The sequence below is a fragment of the Lepidothrix coronata genome, unplaced genomic scaffold, assembly GCF_001604755.1.
Source record: "Lepidothrix coronata isolate B3197 unplaced genomic scaffold, Lepidothrix_coronata-1.0 Scaffold170, whole genome shotgun sequence".
Taxonomy (NCBI): Eukaryota; Metazoa; Chordata; class Aves; order Passeriformes; family Pipridae; genus Lepidothrix; species Lepidothrix coronata.
In genome coordinates this window covers 1,343,282-1,367,638 of record NW_016690350.1, presented here as the reverse complement: position 1 = coordinate 1,367,638, position 24,357 = coordinate 1,343,282, and the positions used below count along the sequence as shown (strand labels likewise).

General features: G+C 42.4%; 1 protein-coding gene and 2 long non-coding RNA genes across 3 annotated transcripts in view; 1 reads left to right on the top strand and 2 right to left on the bottom strand.

The window, feature by feature from the left end:
- CNTN3 (contactin 3) overlaps positions 1–11,884 on the top strand; it is a 106,058-nt gene extending 94,174 nt beyond the window's left edge. The window contains exons 12-21 of the mRNA XM_017829897.1: positions 106–223; positions 1,366–1,524; positions 1,621–1,770; positions 2,651–2,721; positions 3,587–3,821; positions 3,974–4,089; positions 4,744–4,930; positions 8,110–8,222; positions 9,135–9,303; positions 9,872–11,884. Of these exons, the coding sequence (XP_017685386.1) occupies positions 106–223; positions 1,366–1,524; positions 1,621–1,770; positions 2,651–2,721; positions 3,587–3,821; positions 3,974–4,089; positions 4,744–4,930; positions 8,110–8,222; positions 9,135–9,303; positions 9,872–9,972 (1,419 nt within the window). The 3' untranslated portion in view covers positions 9,973–11,884. The remainder of the gene's footprint in view (positions 1–105; positions 224–1,365; positions 1,525–1,620; positions 1,771–2,650; positions 2,722–3,586; positions 3,822–3,973; positions 4,090–4,743; positions 4,931–8,109; positions 8,223–9,134; positions 9,304–9,871) is intronic.
- Positions 9,259–22,802, bottom strand: LOC108504634. The gene is made up of 7 exons (XR_001877190.1): positions 22,719–22,802; positions 22,011–22,115; positions 15,345–15,442; positions 14,288–14,413; positions 12,628–12,684; positions 9,854–9,989; positions 9,259–9,336 (listed from the first exon to the last, which is right to left on the bottom strand). It is a non-coding gene; the product is annotated as an uncharacterized LOC108504634 (long non-coding RNA).
- A 20-nt stretch (positions 22,803–22,822) lies between these two features.
- LOC108504632 overlaps positions 22,823–24,357 on the bottom strand; it is a 171,157-nt gene continuing 169,622 nt past the window's right edge. The window contains exon 4 of the long non-coding RNA XR_001877189.1: positions 22,823–22,885. This is a non-coding gene — a long non-coding RNA (uncharacterized LOC108504632). The remainder of the gene's footprint in view (positions 22,886–24,357) is intronic.

Sequence of the window (24,357 nt, the reverse complement as noted above, 5' to 3'; positions counted from 1 at the left end):
TGAGCAATTTGACATTTTTCATTGATTTCCCTTTACAAATACAATCTTAATATTAAACTGCAAAGGTAGTATATTTACATTAACAAGAACTTTGTTTTTCCACAGAGTGCATCAGGGGATTTAATGATTAGAAACATCCAGCTGAAACACAGTGGGAAGTATGTTTGTATGGTGAAGACAGAGGTGGACAGTGTGGCATCCGCAGCCGACCTGATCGTCCGAGGTACCTTCCAGCTTCAGCTCCTATTAATCATATTTTCTTCCTTTTTTTTTATATTGCAGATTACAGAAACAACTGGTGTTGTAGATTACAAACCCAATCCATGACTTGAATTAGGTGATGAATGACTGTGGCTTGAATCATGTCATTCTGCCTTGCAGTTAGGGAGAATTACAGCTCAATTTTGGGATGGAGCCTAATTTTTTCCCAGAGAAATTAAGAGGTGGAGGTTATAATATTGACTTCACCTCTTCTCTCACTGACAGTCCTTCAAGCCACTGACAAGAGGGAACTCACTGGCAGCTGTGAGCCAGTTGAGAGTTGCTGCCTCTGCAAACTGAAGCACTGGGGACTCCAGAATCCTTCCTGTGAAATGGGCAACTGCTGGCAGAGCCCAGGAGAGGCTTTGTCCTAGGGACATGCTGGAGTCTAAAGCATATAATGGAGGCTTATTCCTTTTCTTTTAGAGCTGGAATGTTCACAGTTGAGCCAGAACTGTAGCTTTCTTTGCTGCTGTTACAGCTACATTTATTACAGGGAAAAAGCTTTGATCTAGGAAAGCACATTATGTGATCAGCACTTAATATATTTTTAAAATATTTCAGATATTTTCCCCTTGTCAGTGTACTGTTAGTCATTTCAACCCCCTTTGCTGGTGCAGTGAGACAAAACCCAGCATTTTTGCCAGGATGCCCAGAATGAGGATTTTCCAGAAGGCAGCAGAAAGCTTGTCTGACTGAATTGCTGCTTGGATTGCTGGTCAGATGTTGGGCTGAAAAATTGTTCCAGTGTGCTGTACAGTAAAACAGCTGTAGGTAACAAATTGGCAGACTACAGAGATGTATTAGTAGATTAAAGGAGGACATTTAGGACTAAAGGGAAAGACAGAGGGATGGTGCTGAACAAAGGTTCTTGATGAAAAACCAAACCCCAGTCATCTGTTCTACAGTTGAGAGTATTTCAGGTTGAAACGATCAGAGTTAAGTTTATTGAATGTAAAACAATAATTACAAGTGTTCCTATTCCAAGCCCAATTGTTTCCTTCCTCCCACGGCGCTGACAGAGTGGGAATCCATACTGCTGGTAGTGACTTCCAGGGCTCTGGCTTCACAAAACACTGCCTGTTTTTTTCATTCTGATTGTAGGCTCACCTGGGCCCCCTGAACACGTGAGAGTGGATGAAATAACTGATACCACCGCTCAGATCTCCTGGCAGGAAGGGACAGATAATCACAGCCCAGTGACCACCTACACCATCCAGGCCAGGACACCCTTCTCAGTGGGATGGCAGAGAGCCACAACAGGTAAACACAGTTCTTTTGACAGGCTGTGCTGGAATGTTTTTCACCAGGGACACCATGTCCTTAGTTTCCTTTATTTTTTTTCTTTCTGTTTAATAGTTCCAGATGTGATCGACGGGAAAACGTTCACAACCACAGTAGTGGATTTAAATCCTTGGGTTGAATATGAATTCCGTGTAGTTGCCACTAACAAAATAGGAGGTGGAGAACCTAGTTTGCCCTCAGAAAAAGTAAGAACTGAAGAGGCAGGTTAGTGGGTTCTTCTCTTTGTTTTTAATTCAAGAATCTTGAATGTTAGCAAAAAAAGGGCATGTTCATATCTTTGGCTCTTTGCAAACAAGCTTGGAATTGCCATTGGATATAAAAGCCTATAACTGGTTTGTCCATTTTTTTTTCATTTAGCTGTGGGACAATTTGTGTTGCATTACTGAACATCATAGAAGCCTAACATCTAAATCCATTTAAACTGTATTTAGTATGCCAAAAGCTGCCAATTCAGGCAGTGCTGCAGAATCTGAAGGTATTAATGGATGGAAAGAGTTTAATTTTGACAGGGATTTTTCATTCATGGTGTTTGATCAGTGTACACTTTCCATGTAACAAGCACAAGGCTCAGAAGAACCCATCAATTAAAACCCCAGTTAACTTGGAATAAGGCCATTGCCCAATTTATCTGGATAACATCCCTGAAAGTATTCAAGGCCAGGCTGGATGGAGCTCTGTGCAACCTGGTCTAGTGGAAGGTGTCCCTGTCCACAGAAGTGTGGTTGGAACAAGATGATCTTTAAGGTCCCTTCCAACTCAGGCCATTCTGTGATTCTATAAGTTAACCCTATTAAAGAAATGAAGCATGTCTGCAGTTTTTAGAATTCATAAACACAGCAGACATGCTGTAGTCCGTGAGCTCTTTAGGTGCTCAGAGAAACCTCAGGCTGGCCCAGGAATGGGAAGCAGGAGGGTGAATGTGGGACAGGGCTGGGGCTTTCCAGGACTGCCCATCCTGTCCCAAAAGCATTTACCCTGATTGCACGAGGAATATGAATACAACTGGTTTAAATTGCATGAGGTTAATGTGACGTGGTCTCTTGTCTCTACACTGTGCAGACAGCTCTATGTTTCCTTTCCACAGTTCCCGAAATTCCCCCCTCTGAGGTCAGTGGGGGAGGAGGCAGCAGGTCTGAACTGGTCATAACGTGGGATGTAAGTTTGCTGGCAAGCAGTTTTCTTCAGAGAGTGATTGTTCCCATTCAAACTCTTCAGAGCTGAATTTCCCTGGCTGCAGCAGCTTCTCCTCTGGGATGTGTCTGTGCTTGGTGCCGTGTGTGATGTGAGCTCTGCACGTTTGCCTTCCCTCCCTCGCTGCCACGTGTCGCTGTGCTGGGTGGCAATGCCTAGGAAATTTAGTTAGTTTGGCTGGGGTTGCTTCTGTTCTCAGACAAATGCTAATGCTAAAAAGGGCCAGGAGGACAGGGCAAGAGGAGGGGGGGGAAGGTTATGCCAAAGAATTAGGCTTTACAGTGCGAATTTGCAGTTCTTGCTTTCCTACCATTAACTCTGGATGCATGTGCTAACCAACACACTCACCTACTGGTTTATATCATATATCCCCTTCTTAAAGATTTAAAAAAATGTTAATATTCTGTTACTAAGAGTGCTTATTCTGTGTGGTTATTTAATCATACATGAGAGGAAGCTTTAAGCTACTGTACTCAGGTAGTATTGGATTGTGCAATAGCTGACTGAGCAATTATTCATTTTTTATGAACTGTGGATTGATGAAAAAAAATTTATTTACTGGAGAGCGTCTTCAAGCAGAATACTTAGTGGAAGACAAAGATTATACCTAAAAATTGTTCTCTTCTTGAAGTGCAAACCTTAAAATAGGTTCAGGGGAACACATTTTGCTCTGCTGTACCAGAGTTAATTGGCTGATGGAATGATGCCAGAGGCAGTGCCAGAACCTGGTTGCAGTCATGTACATAAGTCTGTTGGCACTTTATTGCTGCAACACATACCCAGTGCTGTGTGTGGCATCACAGATTTCTGTCTGTTGCTTTTCTCACAGCCCATCCCTGAGGAATTACAGAACGGAGAAGGCTTTGGCTACGTCGTTGCTTTCCGCCCCTCTGGCACCACAACGTGGATACAGACTGTGGTCACCTCCCCTGACACCCCAAAATACGTGTTCAGGAATGAAAGCATCTTGCCCTTTTCACCCTATGAAGTCAAAGTTGGTGTCTATAACAATAAAGGAGAAGGGCCCTTCAGTTCAGTCACCACGGTTTTTTCAGCTGAAGAAGGTACAGGACTGAGTTGCTCCCAAATATTTACTGTGAGCTGTTCCATCAGAGAACAGCAACAGTTCATAGAAATGAGATCTTCTGTTCATATGTTTATTTGCACAGTCCCCAGTTCTGTTTGTCACCTCTCCTTCCTTGGTTTCCCAATGCAGAGCCCAGCACAGCCCCCTCTGGAGTGTCTGCCACCAGCCTGTCCTCCTCGGCCATCGAGGTCTCCTGGGCACCCATTCCCTGGAAGATGAGCAATGGGAGGTTACTGGGCTATGAGGTGAGTTTATTTAACTAAAAATATTCAAATAACCCCCCCCCAGTTGATTTAAATAAAATATACTCCCCTTTGCAAATGGCCATGGGCCAGAAGGGTCGTGCAGGCTGCAGGACAGCCACACAGATTTGCAAAAGATTGCCCCAAATCTTACTCTTCCTGCCCCACCCACACCCAGAGGAAGGATAATTTCTTCTGTTATTGCAAAAAAGATCACAGACTGAAATTGTGTTATTCTTCCTGTGCTGATAGATAGTCATGTGTCTAACATGTCTTCAAACTGACATATTTTTTCAGAATTACATTTACTTTCAGAGAAACTTTTTCATAGGGTACATTTTCCTGAGTTTAACTTGTTTTCTCTTTAATGAAGTAATGGTTTTCCTCTTGTCATTCTTTAATTCAAGCGAGATCTAATATTTCAATTTTCTTTCTCCTACAGTCACACTAAAAAGAGCAGCAGGCGTGAGAAGCAGATGGATAAGAATATTTTATTTTTGCACAGTAAACACATTTCTGAAACTTTAATGTATTTCTACCTTTTTCAGCCGAGGGGGGAAAAAAAAAACCCTGCCCTTAAAAGAGTCAAGTGCATTGCTGTGGGTGAACAGTCCATTCCATGCAAGATTTAAATGGTTTTGCTTTTATATCTCCTAGGTTAGGTACTGGAATAATGGTCAGAAAGAAGAATCTTCAAACAGAGTAAAAGCTGCAGGGAATGAAACATCAATAAGAATCACGGGTTTGAGGAGCAACTTGGCTTATTACACAGCTGTCCGTGCCTACAACAGTGCTGGGGCTGGGCCCTTCAGTGCCACCGTGAATGCCACCACTAAAAAGCCACGTGAGTATCTGGAATTTAAAGTGGGGAGAGACTTAATGGTGTGCAGGAAAAACAGTGGCATTACTGGGAATCACACAGTATGAGTCAGTGACTTGAATTTTCGTGCAGTCCAGGGCAGGGGTTGGTTCTAAGCACAATTAAATCAAGCTTGGAGCTTCCTCCCTCCGTGGCTCCGGCAGGACGAGTAAAACTCAGCCATGCCAGTGGAACCCAAGAAAGATGTGTAATTTCTGCACAGAACCTTTATTATGCTTCTAATGACTGGAAGAAATTGAAAAGAAAAATCTCTGTTCTTCAGAAGGGGGGAAAAAAAAGAGACTTGTTGAATTTTTCAGTGTTCTATAACATATTTATAAGTTCTCCAGGGCATGGCTTTTGAAATGCAATGATCCTCATACAGTTCATGCAAAACAATCCTTCATGTCCACTGTTTCCCCTTGAACAAATTGCACAAGAGGCCACTTTGCTGTTACAAAGGAGAAATTAAGCTGGAGAACAGATTGTCAAAGGCTGCACTAATTTTTCTACAGTGGAAATATTTTTAGTGGGCTCCTCCACTGTAACACAACCCCGAGTCAGGGTCATCACTCTTGAAGGATTTCTGTCAGAGGCACGAGAACATACAATTAAATATATCTGAAAGGTCAAACTCCCTGGAATAGTCATTAACATCCTTCTACCAGAAATAGTTGTGTCATTAATATTATGAAACAAGCTAATTTATCAGAAATTATTTTAGGCAAAAACGAGTGTCAGGCTGTCACTGAGGACTAAACCAACTCAGATTTGCCAGAGTTTAGATATATTATATGCAGAGTTACCATGAATTGCTGATCTGAAGTAACTCACTGCCTGTAGCCTGGACAGGACATGTGATAAGTAATTTTTTCTCTAATTAATCAACTTTGTGGCTGGTGCCAGCCTGGTCAGCTCAGGGATTTTCAGTCCTTTTTTAGTGGCCACGTGCCTTTGGGATGTGTGAGAACTGGACACTGGTTTGAACAGATCTGGATCAGGCCCTTGGTCAAGATTGCTGCTATTTGGAATAATTAAAAAGGGAAAATTAATTGCATGTGACTAAAGAGAGCAAAACCATTGCACTACAGTGTAATGTCACTCTGAAGGATCTTGCTAACTACCAGTTGAATTGACTAAGACAAATAATTCTCTCTGCTGCTACAGCAGAAGCTGATTTTTCATTCAAAGGTGTGATTTTTAATCAATCCCAATTTCTACTTTAACTTGAATATTTGTGATTGATGTGTTTTTCGCTGTGAAGGATTTACATTCCCCCACAGGGCCTACAAGGTACCTCTCAGTAACTCCAGCCATATCAAGAAATACAAATACTTCAGTTCAACTGGCAGTATATTTCAAGATTGAAAATTGAGTCCTTGACAAATAAAGTATCTTTGCTTTTATATTTGAAATATTCCTGTTTGCAAGCCCAAAATAACAGGTGGAGGTTTTTTATAAAATATGCTATATAAAATGGCAAGTGACTGGGGAAGACTTGCCTAAGTTTATAAGACAAGGTGTCACAATTATTTCATATTTAGAAAGTCTTAAAATACAACCAAATGTGTTCTGTCAGTCAATTCTAATTCAGAGAAATATTCATGTTCATGACCAGCTTTAAGCATCTGAGGAGTCTCAGAAATCCATGCAGCTATTTGCATCCTTAGCCCTGGACATGTACTTCCATGACATGATGGATCAGGATCTGACCTGGTACAGATGAAGCTCTGCAGTTCTGAACACTGAAGATTACTGGAGATTTTGGTGTCTGAAGCAAATTGGAGCCTTCTGAATCCCTTCCATAAGCCAAGTGATAGATAGAGGCTTACAGTTTTTATATATAATTATTCTTCCTTTTTTCACATGTCATCTTAATATTTTGTTGTGGATTTCAAGAATGACTCATTTCTTTTGAAATTCAGCTTTAATATCCCAGTGTGAAAACTACTCATATATGCTGTAACACTTCATTCTCAGGAGCAAAACAATCTCCTTTTACATTTCCAAAATGTGGTTATTATTAGTACATCAGGTTAAATCTTACTCGGTGCATAGAACAAGGCAAATGCTGCAAAAAATACCTGTGAGTGGTTGTTTGACTTCAGAATAATTTCTTTAAGTCTCGCTCGTACATTTTTGTGTCTCTTTTTGAAGTATAATCAGATGAGTTTTGATTTGACTGCTCATGGAAAGAAGGTAGGGAGTTACCTGTGGGAAGGAATTGAAATGAGGAGAAGAAAGGAGGGGGGGAAAAAAAAAAAGCACATGGATATAAGTTTTCAAAACCACTGTTAGTGCTTGGTACTTGAACCTCCAGCATCAAAGCACAGCCCAGTCCACCTAAGCAGCAGTTGCCTCCACTAGGTGACAGCAGCAGTAAATTGTTTTCCTTGACACATTTAGAAAAGATTTTAATCATTGATTGTGTCACTGCGTGGCCCATTTTCTGGGAGACCAACCTGAGGTATCGTAAGAGGTTTGTTCTTCCTTTGCCTGCCCCGAGAGCTTGGCAGTTCCAAGATATATGAAAGCACAGCCCAAAGGATGCAGCTCCTTTGGAAATAACAGGCTCAGGTTGCTAATGAACAAAAAAGTCAGTAGATTGCCTTGGCCAAAGCCCACTGGGGTTCAGCTCAGACATGACCAGGGGCTGCAGGTCAGAATCTTGAGTTAGGAGAACAAAAAAAATAGCCCTGTGAAGTATTTCTACATTACAAACATTAAAGTGAATCAAGGTAGTGCGTAGATTTGAATAGTCAGTAAGACTAAATTTATCTAACAGTATCTTGTGAAGAATTTTCTTGTTCTTGGCACTGCACTAAAACTGTAAATTTTCTGTTACCACCATTGTTTTCCCCAGCTTGTTCTAATTGATCACCCACGTCCTAAGACACATGCTTCTATCTGGCTGCATTTAATGAAGGACAATCAACAGATAATTCAGCTTCAGAAATAACATTTATGTGGCATTCTGTTTTTTCCTTCCTTCTATTTTTCCAATTTAGCCTCTGAACCATAACGTGTACAAACGAGGAACCTGCATTTGAGTTGCTTTTGCATCCAAAATGTAATGACAGTCAATTGCTTGAACTATTTCCTACTGTTGAATAAATCACTAATGCCAATTAAATTAAAGTCATACTTTTATTATGTATTTGAAGCACCCAGTCAACCTCCAGGAAACGTGGTGTGGAATGTCACTGACTCCAGAGTTATCCTGAGCTGGGAGGAGGTGACAGCTCTGGGGAACGAGTCCGAGGTGACTGGGTATAAGGTCAGTGAAAACAGAGCTGAAAGCAATCCAAAGTTGGCTTTTTCTTGCCTATTTGCATGTTCAGAGGATGCACAATGTCACAGCCTTCTTACAGATTTTAATCACATTCTCATGTCTCATAACCACAGTCCTTTTTACCACTAATTAATTACCATTAATGTACACTAATGCCTTCTCCTCGTGCCTTCTCTTGGGATCCCACTTACCACACGTGTAACACTTGGATCTTAGAACCTGCAGAACACTTATCACATCTATAAAACTTACTAAAAATATGTAACACCTAAATATATAACACTTCAGAAGAAACTATATAATCCAAGATTTAGCCTGGTGGACACAGCTTCCCTTCCTGGCCAGGTCTATTTATAGTACCACACATATCAAACTGGTATTTTTAAACCCTTTTTCTTCTTACCTACTGTGGGACTTGCTCATTTTCCTGATAGAAGTTACATCTGCTCTAAATCTGATCAGCACACAAATGTACAAGTATTTAAATATGTCATATTAGTGTAAAAGAATAGCTGAGGATGTTCTTGATAAGCTCTGTGTAGCTGGGTCCCACATGATATATCCCCACTTAAAAGATTTAGGCTGAAGATCTGAGTTGTATTGGCAAGAAGCTCATGTTTACAGCTTGTTCCAGTGTCCCACCACCAATTATATTATTACCTATAATAACAATTGCAATCAAAACAATATATAATACGTGTTACCATTCTACACTGTGCCATTTCTACTCAAACCTGTTGATTGATGTTACCGTCTTTCTTAAAATGCAATTCCGCACGAGAACGTTAACCCAAAAAAAAAAAAAAAAATCAGATCTTTTCACCCCAAAAAGATTCTGAGAAGCCCAGCTCAAACTGGCAGGGCGGGTCCTAGAGGAGGATGTTGCCTGTGTTGCAGGTTTTGTACAGGACCAGCAGCCAGAGCAGCGTGAACGTGCTGAGCACGGAGCAGACGACGGCCGAGCTGTGGCTCCAGTCCAACGACGATTATATCATCGAGGTGAAGGCCACCACCGAGGGGGGGGATGGCACCAGCAGCGAGCAGATCCTCATTCCCAGACTAGCCAGTAGGTTCAAGCTGCTTCCCCCTTCAACTTTGTCTTTTCAGGAACAAAAAAAAAAAAAAAGGAATTAATACTTATACGTTGGGTGGTAATAAGGTCATAAAAAGAAAAAGCAATTAACAGTCTTCACGCCCTTATGCTTGACAAACTCCATCCTGCTGAACTGGTAAATTACCATGTAAATTAGTATTAAAAATGTTAACTTTTTTGCTTTTTCTCCTTTTTTTTTTTTTTTTTTTAAATTATTACCTTGAAAGTAGAGGCATAGAAACACAGAATCATTAAGGTTGGAAAAGACCTCCAAGGTCACCGAGCCCAACCTCTGGCCAAATACCACTTTTTGTCAGCTAAACCAGAGCACTGAAACCATTCATACAATTTCAGCATTTTGCAAGGCGTCTCTGTAGTTTAAAAATATTTACTGTGTTTTTGTAAATTTCTACTGTTTGTAAGAAGTAAAAAAAAAAAAAAAAACCAATAATTTTTTTGCTTAGCCTCTGGGAAGGGTAATAGTTTGGCACAGCACACAGTCATGCTTTCATTTAATCCTGACCTTTTCCATTTGTCACAGGTATGGATGCAAGAGGTTCTGGTCCATCAGTCTTGAATATCTTCAGTGTGTCCAGCTTCTTAGCAACAGTATTTTCCTTGACCCTTAATTCAGTGTTGTAATGATATATTTGCATTTGCTGCAAGAAAAACAAGAATTGGTTACTAAAGTGCTTTTTTAAAAAAAAAACTGCAGTGGTTAATGCATGTTTTTCTTCTATCCTGACGTGTTTTTAAATTCTTTATATTTCACTGTAAGTTGAAGTAAAAATACCATGTAAAGTTTAGCAAATCCTTTAAAAAGGAATCTGAAATGCCTTAATACTTGAACCAAAGGAGTTTACATATTACATACTTCAGATACAGTGTAAGAGAGAGGGAGAGCAATGGCACTATGGTCAGAGGAAGAGCTTAGCTCAGTGAGAAACTCCATTTTTGCAGCGACACCGAACTGTTCTGGGGATGTTCTGCATTGTTACAATACTGTTCTACAGAGAAAAGATGGAATCAGAGACATGGGTGTTGTCAACCAGGTGATAACACAGGGACCAAGTGGCTGTTCTTCAGACAGTGTCACAACCCAGGAGGTTTGGGTCAGTTTTCCTAGTGCCCTTTGTGTCAGTTACTCTAAATCTAGCGAGAAATCCCAGGTGGAAGGGAGGGAAAAGTCTCAATATGAGTGTTAGTTTTGCACAGTCCACACTGGGGTGTCCAAGAGGGGCCTCCAGTGCTGCTCCTAAGAAATGATCTCACAGCTGTGTTTCAAAGAGGCCTCTCTGTTTTATCACAGATGTTTATGCACCTTTTCAAACACCTGCCCTTCCTCTCCATCCATAAATTTTGAAGTTCATTTCCTCAAATCCCCACCTTATATTTCTTAACCAGGTTCTTCATTCATAACCAAATTCTCCCACCTTCAGGCTCATTTTTATTGCCCTCCCTGTGTGTTGGTGTTCCACTAACAGGAGTTCCCAGTTGGAAGCACTGTTGGAATGCAGTTGCACCATGGCCTTATGAAGAGGGACGACCACCACCTCCCTACCTTGAGATGTGGTGCTTCCAGATATGCAGCCCCAAATTATCTTGCTCTTTTATCATCTACCACACTGCACTGTAAACATCCTTAATTCAGTGTTACAGTCAGAACTCTCCTTCCTGCTGCTCTTTAACCCATTCAAAACTGTCTCACCTGGTCTGGCTCTCAGACACACCCCACCACTGTCACATGATTCTGGTAAGTTTATGGCAATACTGTAGGAGATAATAAAAAATTACACAACAGCACTTCAGGCTTGCTATTATAGAGAAATCTGTGCTTGCTTTCATAGCAGTATATTAAAGATACATTAAACCTGGTCCATTTGACTTCTATATTTGTGAATTTAGTCAAATCAGCCTTTTAGACACCTTTTAGGGAACTGACAACATCCCTGTAACAGCACACATGACAAAGCATATCCTTTTAAAGACTGTTCTTTTTAATTTCACAGTATTATTACAACACACAGAACCACAAAGGGAGAACCAGGATTAATGAAATTATGGTAGCACTGTAGAAAAAAAATACCTTGATATGCATTCAGATAGCAAATTACCTGATTAGCTCCAGCTGACACTATGTGCTAACTGTTGAAGTAAGCAAGAGCTGTATATAATGTACATATAGAGCTATAAATGACTAGTTGCTTTTCCATGTGGCAAACCAGTGTTGTTTTCAGACACATGCAAAGGGGGGTGGGGGGGAGATGGAAATACAGGTGTTCCTAGTAAGTATATAGTTATGTTTCATGCAACAAAGGGTGACTCTGTTGTTTCACACAATTCTAGTCCATGTTCCTGTACTGCCATTCTCATGGAATTACATTGTATTATTTAATTTCTAGTTATATATCTCCATGAGATATGTACCAGGTACCTTGTTTCATATTGAAAAGTTCAAAATTTATCCTTAAAACTTCCAGTTGTGTGTGTATCCTATGGTTATCTGTATGCATTTTTTTCTATTGCTCTAATAAAATATTTATTACATTGAGGGATAGTAGAATATTTCAAAGTATTATTGCTTGTTCCTATTATATATTTGCACATTTGGGGGGTTTAATGCATCTAAAAATGGTTGTGCTTGAGCTGCTGAGCTCCATCTCTGCCCACAGGTTTACAGCAGAGTGGACAAAAAGCCACTTCCCTTTCCCTGGCTTCATTTCCCATCTATCCAATTAGGCTGTTTCCTCTCCTCTGAAATGGAAAAAAAACCCCAATGTAATTACATTGAGGAAGAGTTAGTTCTTTATAGTAATTTATTCAGTGTATCACTATTTAGCATTAAGCTGCACATCCTGTTTTCCACTGCATTTTCCTGTTCCCTACACAGCTGCCTTTTCTTGTAAAGCCCAGACTTCTCAGCAAAAAAACCTTCTCCCTGGTACCACAGATTAAGCTTTTAAAGTGTGGATTCCACCTGCATAACAGGGAGTACCCAGGTACTGCCATAAGGGTTAATAATGATGCCAACACAAGTGTATTGAATAAATGGGGTTTTCCCTTTCAGGTGGTTGTAGGTGGACACATGTGCCTTGCTCTGCTTCCCCCAGTGTCCATATAAGTCTTCTTTAAACTGATCTCTGTTTCTTCTGTCATCTTAATTTAGTTAATGGTTATTTGCATTAATAAAACTGACTTGATTCTCCAGTGAGCTGGAACAAAATAAGCTGTCATTGGGAAAGTACAGGAGGAAAAGGTGAAGAGGCAGTAAAGGGAAAAGGAAAGGGATAAGCCCACCTCTAGCAAGCATTTCCAGAGCAGCTCCCGTGACTGTCCAAAATTAGCAATTCAGTCCTGGGGTGAAAAAAAAAAAAAAAAAGAAAGAAAACTAATCAATAATAATGAAAAATATGAATAACATTGCTTATACAACAGGAACTGTTGGGGCAGGTAGTTCTGCCATTCCACTCTGAGTTGTACTTCCACCAAAACCAACAGCACTTTGGCACAACTATTATTTGAAATCTAGTAAGAAAGAAGGATAGATTTCATTCACAGTCCTTAGTAAAGCACTACTGTAAATTGCATTGTTTTCAATTCCCTATCCAAAAGCAGAGCTGTATTCTAAAGCCTGAATTTCTCAGAGGTAGCTGGAATAAGAATTTAAAAAAAAAAAACAAACCCACAACTTTTTCTTTGGACAGCTTACTGTTGGATATGTTACAAATATGCAGGATCCTCTATGAATACAAAATGAGTTAAAAACTAATATCACTTCAGCCCAAAGAAATATTGGAGATCTCCATTTTCAACTTAATTTGCCTTTCAGTGGTGGAACGCAGACGTGGGCAGTGCCTGTCAGGTTGTATATGTTATGTCTTAATAACAGGCAATAAAGCAAGCTGTCCTGCATGAGGGAGTGCATTAATCTGACAGCTCTCTGTCTGAAATAAATAACAATGGAATATTGTGGAAATAAAACGAGTTTGTAAACAGGCCCTCGCTCTTTTAGGGAAAACAGCCACCTGGATTGTTTTATATGCTAATGCTTTGAACTCCTGAAAAGCAATAAAAAGGGATATGTTTAGCAGGGATAGAACTGAGCCTGCTTTGCTCTGGTTTTTAGCGAGGCTGCTTGATAAAAAGAGGCCCTTTAAATGTGGGGCTTGCACAGTGGGAGCTGCCATGGGATGGGGGACGTGGGGCACCTCTCACTGCAGCTCTGGAGATCAGTCTGCCCTCTTGGAAAAGGGATCTCCACAGCTCCCAGCTGCCTCCCTGGGATGGTCACAGCTTGGGTCTCCCTGGGAAGCAGGAGGTACAGCCTGGAAAGAGGACAAGAATTCCTCTTTTTCCAAGCTACTCCAGCAGCCTCGGCAAAGCTCTGCTTCTCAGAGGTGCTGGTAATGTCTCACCCTTGGCTTGGAAGTGTTTCCCAAGGTCAGCTGAGGGTGTGGGCACCTCGTTGGCATCCTCTGTGATGCCTCTCGTGAGGTGCATCACCGAGTTCCCCTCCCCAAAATTTCTGATATTTTCACAGACACTCACCTTTCCTTTCATGGATCCTCTTCATCACCTGAACTGCCACACTGCAGTGTCTGCACTGGCCCTTGTTGTAATTCATCCCCTGCTCTTTGCTCGCTTTGGGTTTAAACTCTCTGGTTTGAGACTTCACACTTTGTGCATGAGAGTGTTTCAGTATTAGAATTTTGCAGGACCTTCATGTGCATCCTTCCTTTGCTTTTTCCATCCTTAAGGGTCAGGAAAACTTGATAAACTCACTTGGAATTAAATTTCCTTTCTTGAGCTCCCTGCTGATCTTTTTGAGGTCAGGAAGTATCTTTGAAAGTCCTTTTTTTTTCCCTTTCAAATGCACAAATACAGGAGACGTGCCAGTAACCCCATGCAGCATTTCTAAGACACTTTCTTCCTAATGTACCCAAGATTATTTTCTTACCCTTTAAGGGCATAATTAGTGCTGTGAGGTCTGGGCCATGCCTGCTCTCTGTGCTGTGCTCTTCATTCCAGCTCAGCCATTAATTCTCTTTGGGTGGGGGAACATCAGGGCATTGGCTGGCAAATGCTGAAAAAGGAAGGAAGGATCAAAAGCATCCTGTTAGGAGCCATGGGAAAGGGTGCAGCTTCAAGATGCTCATTAATTCAGCCCGTGATAATTTAAACTCAAAGCAACTCCTGGCACAGCGGGACATCCAAAATTACCCGTCAGGAAAGAGAAACTTTGGAGTGTCCCGGTCCTTGCTGCCCTCAGCCTCCCAAATCCCACACTCCCTGGGATGCAGAATGAGAGGAGGGACATGGAATTGCTTTCCCTCTCCATTCCCAGCCGAGGGGGCAGGATTGGAGTCCCCCAGCAGCACACAGGGAGGGTTTGCCTGCCCTTGCAGAAGAACAGACTGAATTTTTTGTCACCTCTAGGAGAGGTGCTGCAAATGTTCCCCTGAGATGGGAGCACCTGAATGCACTCCCTGTGCCCATTCCTTCCAAAGAGGGGATTTTGACAGGCAGTAAAGGTGCCCATTGGGGTTGCTCTCCCTGGTGATTCCATTTTAGGGGATCATTCCCTTTTACGCTGGAACACAAGCAATGACCTGTTACACCAGCTAAAGACATGAAAAGAAAAAAGTCAGAGAAAACAAGGGAAAGTCCAGCCTTTCGTGCCCCTTATGATCCAAATAATAAATCTTTTTCCCAGCTGAGGGCCTGTAAAGCAGTTGATGAGAAAAGGACATGTGTTTAACAAGAATTTCCCTCATTAGCAATCCAAGGAGGGCCATGCTTAAGGCAGACAAATAATTTAATTTTGTCACACTTCCTAACATTGCCACCAAACTGAGGCATTTACAGTCACACTTGTCACAACACTAATTATCTATTTGAACAGCAGAGCTCCACTGATTGAATGAGTTCTGCAGTGAGATCATTTCATCAGCGGCATCTGATTGTCATGACTTTTTGGATACAGACTATAATGACAGGAAATATGGCTTTGGTACCTTTACAGCAGCTTCAGATGAGACAGAGGGGAACTTCTGCAGCAGTCAAAAGCTTCTGCTCACAGACTGGAAAACAATGTCCTGGGGGCTTGTGTTGCCTTGGAAACATGAAAAATAAAGCACCATTAATTACCTATTTTCAAGCAACCAGTGTATCCAGTGCTGAGGGCCTGATCCAAGGCTAATGAAACCCTCACCCCAATTTCAGCACACTTGGACTGATCAATCAGCTCTTCTGAGCAAAGGGAGGACCGAGGCAGAACAAAAGCTCTGCCAAGTTTTACTTCTGGCTGCAATTCCAGAAGGCTCCAGGCAGACACTCCGAGTGCAGTGGCTCCTCTTCCCTTCACACCCATGACTTTGAAAACATCTTCAGCTGTTTGTTTTTTTTTTTTTTAAATACATGCCCTCTTTTTTTGAAGAGGTACTAACAGCTGAACTAATAAACATCAGGCAAACGCACATACAAGACCTGTGTATAAATCACACATACATATATTTTCTCCAGATTGGAAACCAAGCTGATAGTCCTGGGCACTGGCACAGAACCACGAGTTCAGCCAGACCTTCTGCTGTCATTCTTTCTACCCAAAAGACTGCCAAAATAGTCTCTACTATTATATCTTCTGTACAGTCACTTTTAAGCGTAATTAAACATTTTTAACTACAGAGTGTTTGCTGCTTTTCCTCCCATTAGTCACTGGTGCTTTGGTCCTGATTTTATAATTGGGAAATATAACTCTGTACAATAACTCCATGAAATAACTCTAATAATAAATAACTCTCTGGAATTGGTGAAAGTAGAATCAACTTCTTCTTATGGGAGTTTGAAGTTATCCTAAAATTTTCTTTTTGGAAGACTGTTCACCCCTGCTGCCAGCACAGTCCAAAGCAATCAGCCAAAACTCCAAAAGTATGGAAGGACAAAAATTTGTCCAGTAATTTGGAGATCCTGCCCACAGCACAAATTTGGGGCACAGCAACCTCCCAGGCTGCTGGAAAAGAACCACTTTCATCTTGTAATACAATGTAAATGCTATTTTTACACCGGTCCCAGATATTTTAAGCAAAAATTTGCTTAAAAAAGACTGAAAGACAATCTCTTCCTTTCAATTGCTTCCATTTCTAAATGAGCTGTAATTTTGAGTTTTCTTTTCTCTCTCCAGTTTTCCTCAGGAATAATGCCAGTGGCAATCTCCGCCAATCTCTTGACTCTTTCTGAAGGTTAAACTGACTACAAGAAAGCTGGATCAAAGGGAAAGAAAAACTTTGTTCTAGAAGCACAAAAATATTTACATAATAACAAGATAAGCCAGAACTCCTCATTTCTACCATGTAGACATGCTTGTAAAAAGGATGTTAAGAAAATTAGCCATTTTTAGTTTAACTGGGGAGGTGAGGAGAGGAGGGATTTAATAGCTCATGTAAGAGAAGAAGAGACAAGGCTGGAAATCAGTTTGTAATGCAGCTAATTGAACAGATCCAGAGTTTTCAGGGTTTCCTGCCTGGAGGAGAAGAATCTCTCAGAGCTATTTTGATGCACAAGAGGAAAAGAGAATAAAGTTTCCCACCACAGAAAATCTAGTGGGAAACAACAGCCAGAAACAACTGGATTGGAGCTCCTGGAAAACACGATAAGAGCTTTGTTTCAGCCTCTTCTGAGCTGCTCTCTGAGCTCCTCAGCTGTGACCACAAATTTTGGCAGCAGAGTAAAAACAGGACTGATAAGAGATAATACAAGTGGAATTGGGGTTGGTCACTGCAGAGCAATAAAAAATTAGAGACATTTTTTCACAAGACATTGCTCAAGAATTGGCCTCTCTTGGGGCAGCTCCAGTAAACTCGGAAAAAATGGGAAGTTCAATACACTTGTCGATATTTATTCTAATGAGTTCATCATCTCCCCTCACTGATGTGCTGGAACCAAACCATAAATGTCTCCATATCAAACACCCACTTGTTCCTGCCCTGGGAAGAGCAGAGACATCCATTCTGCACTTAATTAACTGTCCTTTAGGAAGAAATGAGAAAGGCCATACTTTAAATTAGACCCATCTGGTAAAGGCCTTCTTGAAAAGATGAGGCTTATGTGATGTTTTGGAGCTGTCAGAGGCAGAGGCCATCTGTCCTGACTAACTGCTGCCAGTCATCAGGATTCTGCTCTATAATGATTGTTTATATGAAAAAGGTGACTGAGGGGTCAGAGTGCTGAAATCTGAACAGGAACATCGTGGTGGAGTCTAATAAAAGCCCAGGTAAGGAGATGGGGAGTGAGGCTTTGCTTCCCAGCACCTCCCTTTCCTCCAAGGACATCACAGGGCTCTTGAGTTCAAGAAAGAACCAAGATGCTGCTGCTTGTGGCCACTTTTCTACTTAACTAGAGTTTATGCTAGAAAATGTGGGTTAGATTCAGGTCCCTCCCCAAGGGGTTTTAACCCAATATCTCTTGATTTTCATGAAGCCTCATGGATTAGAATCCTCCCTTACACCTACACCTGAACACCCAGCTGTATATTTGGGATGAAAGCTCAGCTTTTAGAGATGAAGAAACCATGATTTCTAGTCCCAGATAACTCACTAAGTGGGACCCATTACGTCCAGCCCATGGCATGGTCACAGCCACAGCTCCAAGACTGAATTGCTGCAAATCAGGCTTGGATCTCATTTTTTACCCCAATTCTCTGGGGTTTCAATTCATTTCCAACACTCCACGTGCTCTGTTCTTTGGTCCCAGCCCAGCTGAGGTGCAGGCACACAGGTCCTGCTGTTCCCAAAGCAGCTCCTGCCTCGCTGCTCTTATCGGGGCAGCACAGGGCTGGGACCAGCTCCTAAAGAGAGGAATTGCTTACATAATTCATGATGACTCTTGTTGCCAACACAGCCAGACAAGCTTGAAAATATAAGCAGGCACTATGAGGGACAATATGCTTAAAATGTTGAATTTTATGGTAGTGGCATAGAATGAGAAATACTTGAAATTAGAACAAAAAATGTAAGGTATTAGAGAAATGCCACACATTTACTGCATTTCAGCCATCAATAATGCATCGTGCTCTGCTTTAAAGGCAGAAGAGGATGATGGTGCCCAGGTGGTTCAAGGAAGATATCTGAAGTGCCAAATAAACATTATTTGTTGGCGAGTTCCCCTTGTACCCTCCAGGGCAGGGACCTGCCCAACAGCTGCTGTATATGGGCTTTACAGGCATTCTTTATGAGTGATAAAAGAAGTGTTTGGACAGAGAATCATGGAATCATTTGGTTTGGAAAAGACTTTCAAGGTCTTTGAGTCCAACCATTAGTCCAGGAGTGCCAAAGCCACCATTAAACCATGTTTCCCAAGTGCCACATGTACATATCTTTTAAATCCCCCCCAGGGATGGTGACCCCTGGGCAGCCTGTTTCAAGGTTTGACAACCCTCTCAAGGTTTGACAACCCTTCCTGGCACAACTTGAGGCCATTTCCCCTTGTTGCCTGGAAAAAGAGACATCCATTTCTCTATCTGTGCAGAACACTGAAGTTTTGTGAGCACGGTAACTTGAACACAGAGAAAATGGGTGCACAGGTAAACACACCAAAGGGCACTGGAGCATCCCTGCTCATAGGGGGAAAATATTCCTCTGAACGACTATGCTAGGACAGGACTCCTGCCTTCCAACTTCAGAACCTACAGATGAGGACAAATATATAAAATACATCCCCTGAGGCAGGGAGGAGCTGGTCTATCCACACCAGCAGCAGAGAAGATGCTGGTTGCCAGGTTGCAGATGGACACCACACATTTTAGAAATTAAACTATAAGTGGTTGGTTGTGGGTTTGTTTTTTTTTTTTACCACATCAGTCGGATTTCTGTCTGTGGGAAACTTTTCCTCAGAGAGGCTCTTTTCACAGACACAGCAGGGATGGAGGTAACAGCATGAAATGAGAGAGTTTGAAAAGCAGCAGCGTGCTGCAGGAAGCCCAGCATTTGCATGTTAAGCTACATCTATTCCCTGAACGCTCAAGACACATGAAAGCAACCTCAGATTTTTGGTTAGCAGCAGATCTATTCGCTGCAGCCTGAATTTAAAGGTCAGGGATGTTTAGAGGGGTTTTTTGTTGTTTTTTTTTTCTTTTTGCACTTAGCTGGAGCAGTGTTACACGGCTCCCCTTGGGAAGAGCAGTGGGAACAGCAGCAGCTCTGCCGTGCCAGGACACCAGGTCACAGTCCTGTTTGTACCAAACAGTGTCTTGACACCAGCCCCCATTCCCAGTGCCAGTGGCCCTGGTTCACTGGGATGTTGTAGGAGAGACACTTCTCTGATGCCCGTGACCTTAACAAGAGCTTTTTAGTGCTTGTCAGGGCTATGACAGCTGAATCTTTTTAGGCACGTAAGTGAAAAGCAGCTGAACAAGACCCACTGTCTTTTCAGAAAACACAGCCCTGAGGGAAGTTCGAGACATTCAAACTCAATTTTAACCTTTCTCATCTTCAGAAATCAAGCTTATTTGTGACCAGGCTGAACGTTTCCTACCTGACAAGGCACTTCTGTGCCCTTTGGCTTCATGCCATGTGGCTGGAGGGACTGGCAGGGCTAACACCCATCATCTCCCTTCCACCAGCACCACAGCACCACCAGAGCTGTGGGCACGGATGCTCAGTGGTGCCTTTGCTCCTCCTCATCCTCCCATGGCACCCTGATGGACAGTCGAGCATTGCAAGGTTGTCATGCACACCACTGAGCTCCCCGGGATGCTGTTTCCTCCTTCCCTTCAGCATTCAGGAGCAGGTGAAGCAGGAGATAAAGAATAAAATGATGACCCTTGTCATTGCCTTTAAACGAGCAGCACTGATGTGGCTGCATATCTGAATATTCAGGAGAGGGGCAGAGCTACACGCTGGATTTACTGAGATAAATGTTGGTGTCAGCTGTTGAATTCCTGGTGCTGATGAAGGCTGCAGAATAATTGCATGTGTGCAGAGTGGATAAGAGGTGAGGGCTTGCTGTTGCCTGCCAAGAGATAAAGGACTCGAACAACTGCTGGTTTGTTTGGGTTTATGATTAGATTGATATGGCTCATGTCTTACTATACTCATGATATGGGTGAGCAGTTAAACAGAAATAGAAGCCCAGATCCTTGGACTGACCTGAAATACACTGGGGAGCTGGTAGGAAGGACCCCTGGAGAGACTGATCCAACCCCAGAAAGCAGTGGATACCCTCCAGAGGGTTATTTCAGTCCTTCTGGACTGGTCATTTATCTCATGCTGGCGAGATGGCACATGGTCCCATCCCCTCTGAAGGTGCAGCACAATTTCTGAAGCCACAAGGGAGAAAGAGATGGGGACAGATTTGCCTCACATTCCCCCAAACAGAGACACACCCCCCAACACTGGGAGCAGAGGCAAACCCCCTCCAGACTTCCCAGCACAACTGCAGGTAGTGGGATTTAAAAAGACCTGTTTCCAGACACCTGCCTTCCCCTCGTGGTACTGGCATGGTTTCTCACATAACTGAAGGAAAGCCCCTAACTTCAGAAGCCTAGCATTTTAAAGACAAGTGTGCCTCACTCAGAAATCCTCCAGGTACTTGTTCAGCACTTCATTGACGGGCGAGCTCAGGTCTGACAGCAGCAGCTCTCAGGGGTGTCACCAGCGTCACACAGGGCACTGGGGACATTCAGTGGCGTCACTGAGCCACCAGACTTGCTTAGCAAGGCAGAACATCCACCTGGGGCTTTGGCAGGCTCAGGGTTTGGCCTCCCAGCTCCCTTGCACGAATGCACTTGTGCTTTGCTCTGCTGCCTCCACAAGCACTGACGGTGCCACTGACGGTGCTGAGGCCCCTGGTGTGCTGAGAGAACACCACTCATCCTGGTGATGAACGTCACAAAATTGCCTGGGGCTTTGGTTTGGGTTTTTAAACACTTGCTGTATATCTAGATAAACCCCTTGTCTTATGCTGGAGTAAATTTTCTGTTGTCTCTGCCTGTAAACCTCCTACTCAAAGGCAGCATCTCCCATTACTGCAGTGCCTGGGGCACCTGTTCAGGACAACACTGGGCACTGTGAAGTCTCAGGGTTTTGCTCTGCCACCCAAGAGCTCCAGCCCCAAAGCACCTTGAGAGATTCCACGTGTCTCCCTCCAAGTTACACATCTACCATATAGCACAGCACCACAGGCTGGATCAAACTGTGCTGAGGTCTGACCCAAAACAGACAAATCCACACCTGCTTCTGGCATCTGATGCTACTTTTCACCCCTCTACATTCACCTCTTTACCTCTCACCTGATCCTCGAGCAGGTGATAAATCTGTTCCTATTCTGGAATTCAAATGCTACCAAGTACAACTGAACCTCCCCAGAACTCTTCTCCTTTTCAGCTCTGTCCTCTCTGTGTGGGTTGCAATATATGATCTTACATGTGGGATGAAATCAGCTGTAGCTGTCAGTGACCACTTGAAACAGGCTTTTATGCAAGTAGTACCAAACATTTCAAAACAGAAAAAATTCTGATATACCCATAAATGAAAATGTTGCCTCTTACTTTTAAATGCATTATTCCATGAGAAATGTTTTCATGCTGCATTTAAACATGTGACTCTCTCAGGATTTAGTGCACCCATTGAAAATTTTCATCATCAAAATAAGAAAAATCAGACCAGCTTTGAATCAGAGTTGCTCACCTTTAGAATTCTCATTTGAGCTCTGCTCAGGCTCTCAGGCACAAACAGCTCCACATCCTCCAACACATGAATGGTGCAGTCAGGAAAAGTTTCCTTTGGAAAAAGCTGTGAGAAAAAAAGAAGCTGAATCATCACAGTATGGGGGAATACTGAGGAATCACTGTCAGTCTCATTAGTGTGGGCAACACAATCATGTTTAGAGACTAAAAAATATGTAGCCAATGTTTGCATCTTATAAAATACAGGTGAATTTTGTACAACCCACGACCAGCTTGGCTGCAGTGTAAGCTGGGAGACACGGTTGAGGTAGGAACTCAGCCTGCTTGGTATGTGATTTTGGGCATGTTTGCAATTCATGTTTAGAATTCAATTATTTACATAGTTGACAGAAATGTAAAAGCAAATAAGATATAGAGTGGGAATATTTGTGGTTTCTTATGACAGTAAAAGAAGACAACTTCAAAACAGCTTTAAAAATGAAGGCCAACATTATTTCTAGATTTACAGCTTTTAATGGTCTCGAAAACACACACTCCAAACTAAAGCAACGATAAGCTAATGTTGGAGATGCAATACATAATATTCTGGATTATTATACATGCAAGATGACAGCCTAAACTGGGAATTCTTGTTCTGAAACCATATTGCCTTTGTATGGTCACAAGGAAGTTAGAAAATAACATATATGAGTCCTTTCCCTATACCTACCATGGGCAACAGAAATCCCAGCCCACAAAAAGGGCACTGCAGTGACCATCCACATTATCCTTGTCTTAAACATATATGAAGCTGGGTGAACAAAAGACAAAACTGGAGGGTGCTGAGTTCTCTGTTTCATATCTCAGTCTTAACTCTGTCTTCCCATCACGCCTGCCCTGGTAAAGAGAGGAAAATGGGGCTGAAAATTACCAAGCAGGTGTTTCAAAGACATCCGTAAGCAGTTCTGCTATAGTCTAATTAGTGCTCTAATACATATCATAGTGCAGACTCATCATTATTTCCTCTTCATTAGCTGCTGAAATATAATGTATCTTAAAAAAAAAAAAAAAAAGAAAAAAAAAAGTCAAGCCCATTTTCCCTTTTTTTTAATTTAAAAAAAACCCCAAGAGCTTGTTTCTACCATAACAAAGACAATAGGAATATGATTAATGCATGCCATCTAAACTATGTGCATTGTGCATTAAATACCAATGCACCATCTCAGCCTAAAGTGAGCTCCAAAATTATAAAACACACACTTGTCAATATTAACACTTGCACCAACGGAAATGTTTAGAAAGAGAACAACAGGAGAATAAATCTTTTGTTCTGGCTGTCCTCGTGTAAATGCTGAACCCTACTCCTGTTCTTTGGAAAGAGAGAGACCCCAAGTCCACCAGAATGCACCCAGATTATTTAAGGCATGGTCTGACCTGGTGGGGAGAGAGCTCCAGGAGATATCTATCTGTAGTCACTCCTGTGAGAGCAATTGGTGTCAGCTCTACACAGCTTTCAATTAGTTTTGGCTGTGCTCTCTCTGCCCGAGCACACACCTGCAGGATGGAGAGATTGCTAAAACATTGCCATCCCTCTCAGCTCCTCGGATGGACTCTGCAAGTGCTGCTCCCAGGATCCCAGCCAGCTCCTGCTCAGCTGATCCATGTCCAAACCACAGCCCCAGCAACACAGAAACACCTCAAGAGCTTGGTCTGCCCGATGCTGACACATGTCCTTAGGAACAGCTCTGTCCATTGGACACGCCTGATACAGCCCCTGCTGGGATAAGCTGTGCCAGGGACAAGGCTGTCTCCAAGTCTGAGCCTGTGGTCCAAGATTTCCTTGGTGGTGGTGCAATGTCTTTGGTTGTTCAAGTCAAACAACTGGGGCACAGCCTGCCCTCTCTGCTGGCAGCACATTCCCCGGAGAGGCCCCACAATAATTTGGGAGATTGGGTGACAGACCAAGGACACAGCTCCTTTCCCCCATGCCTACACACACTGGACACCCAGAAAAGAGCATCAAGAGTCACCACAGCATCCCTGAAATAAAACATTCCCTTTTCCACCTCAAAATTCAATTCTCCATCAAATGTTGAAAATTAAGATGAACTCACCAGAGGGAAGAGCAGCTGAGGAAGGAACATTTTTATGCCTGCTTGGCCTCTGACAGCAGCCCTTTAATTACAGCACATGGCAAGTCTTCAGCAACTCCCTCATCATGATCCCCCAAACTCAAGTTAAAGCCTCTCTGCAGCTCCACCTTCCCCGACAGCAATGACAGCTGCTTCACAAACTGATCCCTGATGAAACATCTATAATGAAGCGCTACTGCAACAACAAATTTTACTCTTCCTCTAGAGAGCTACAGA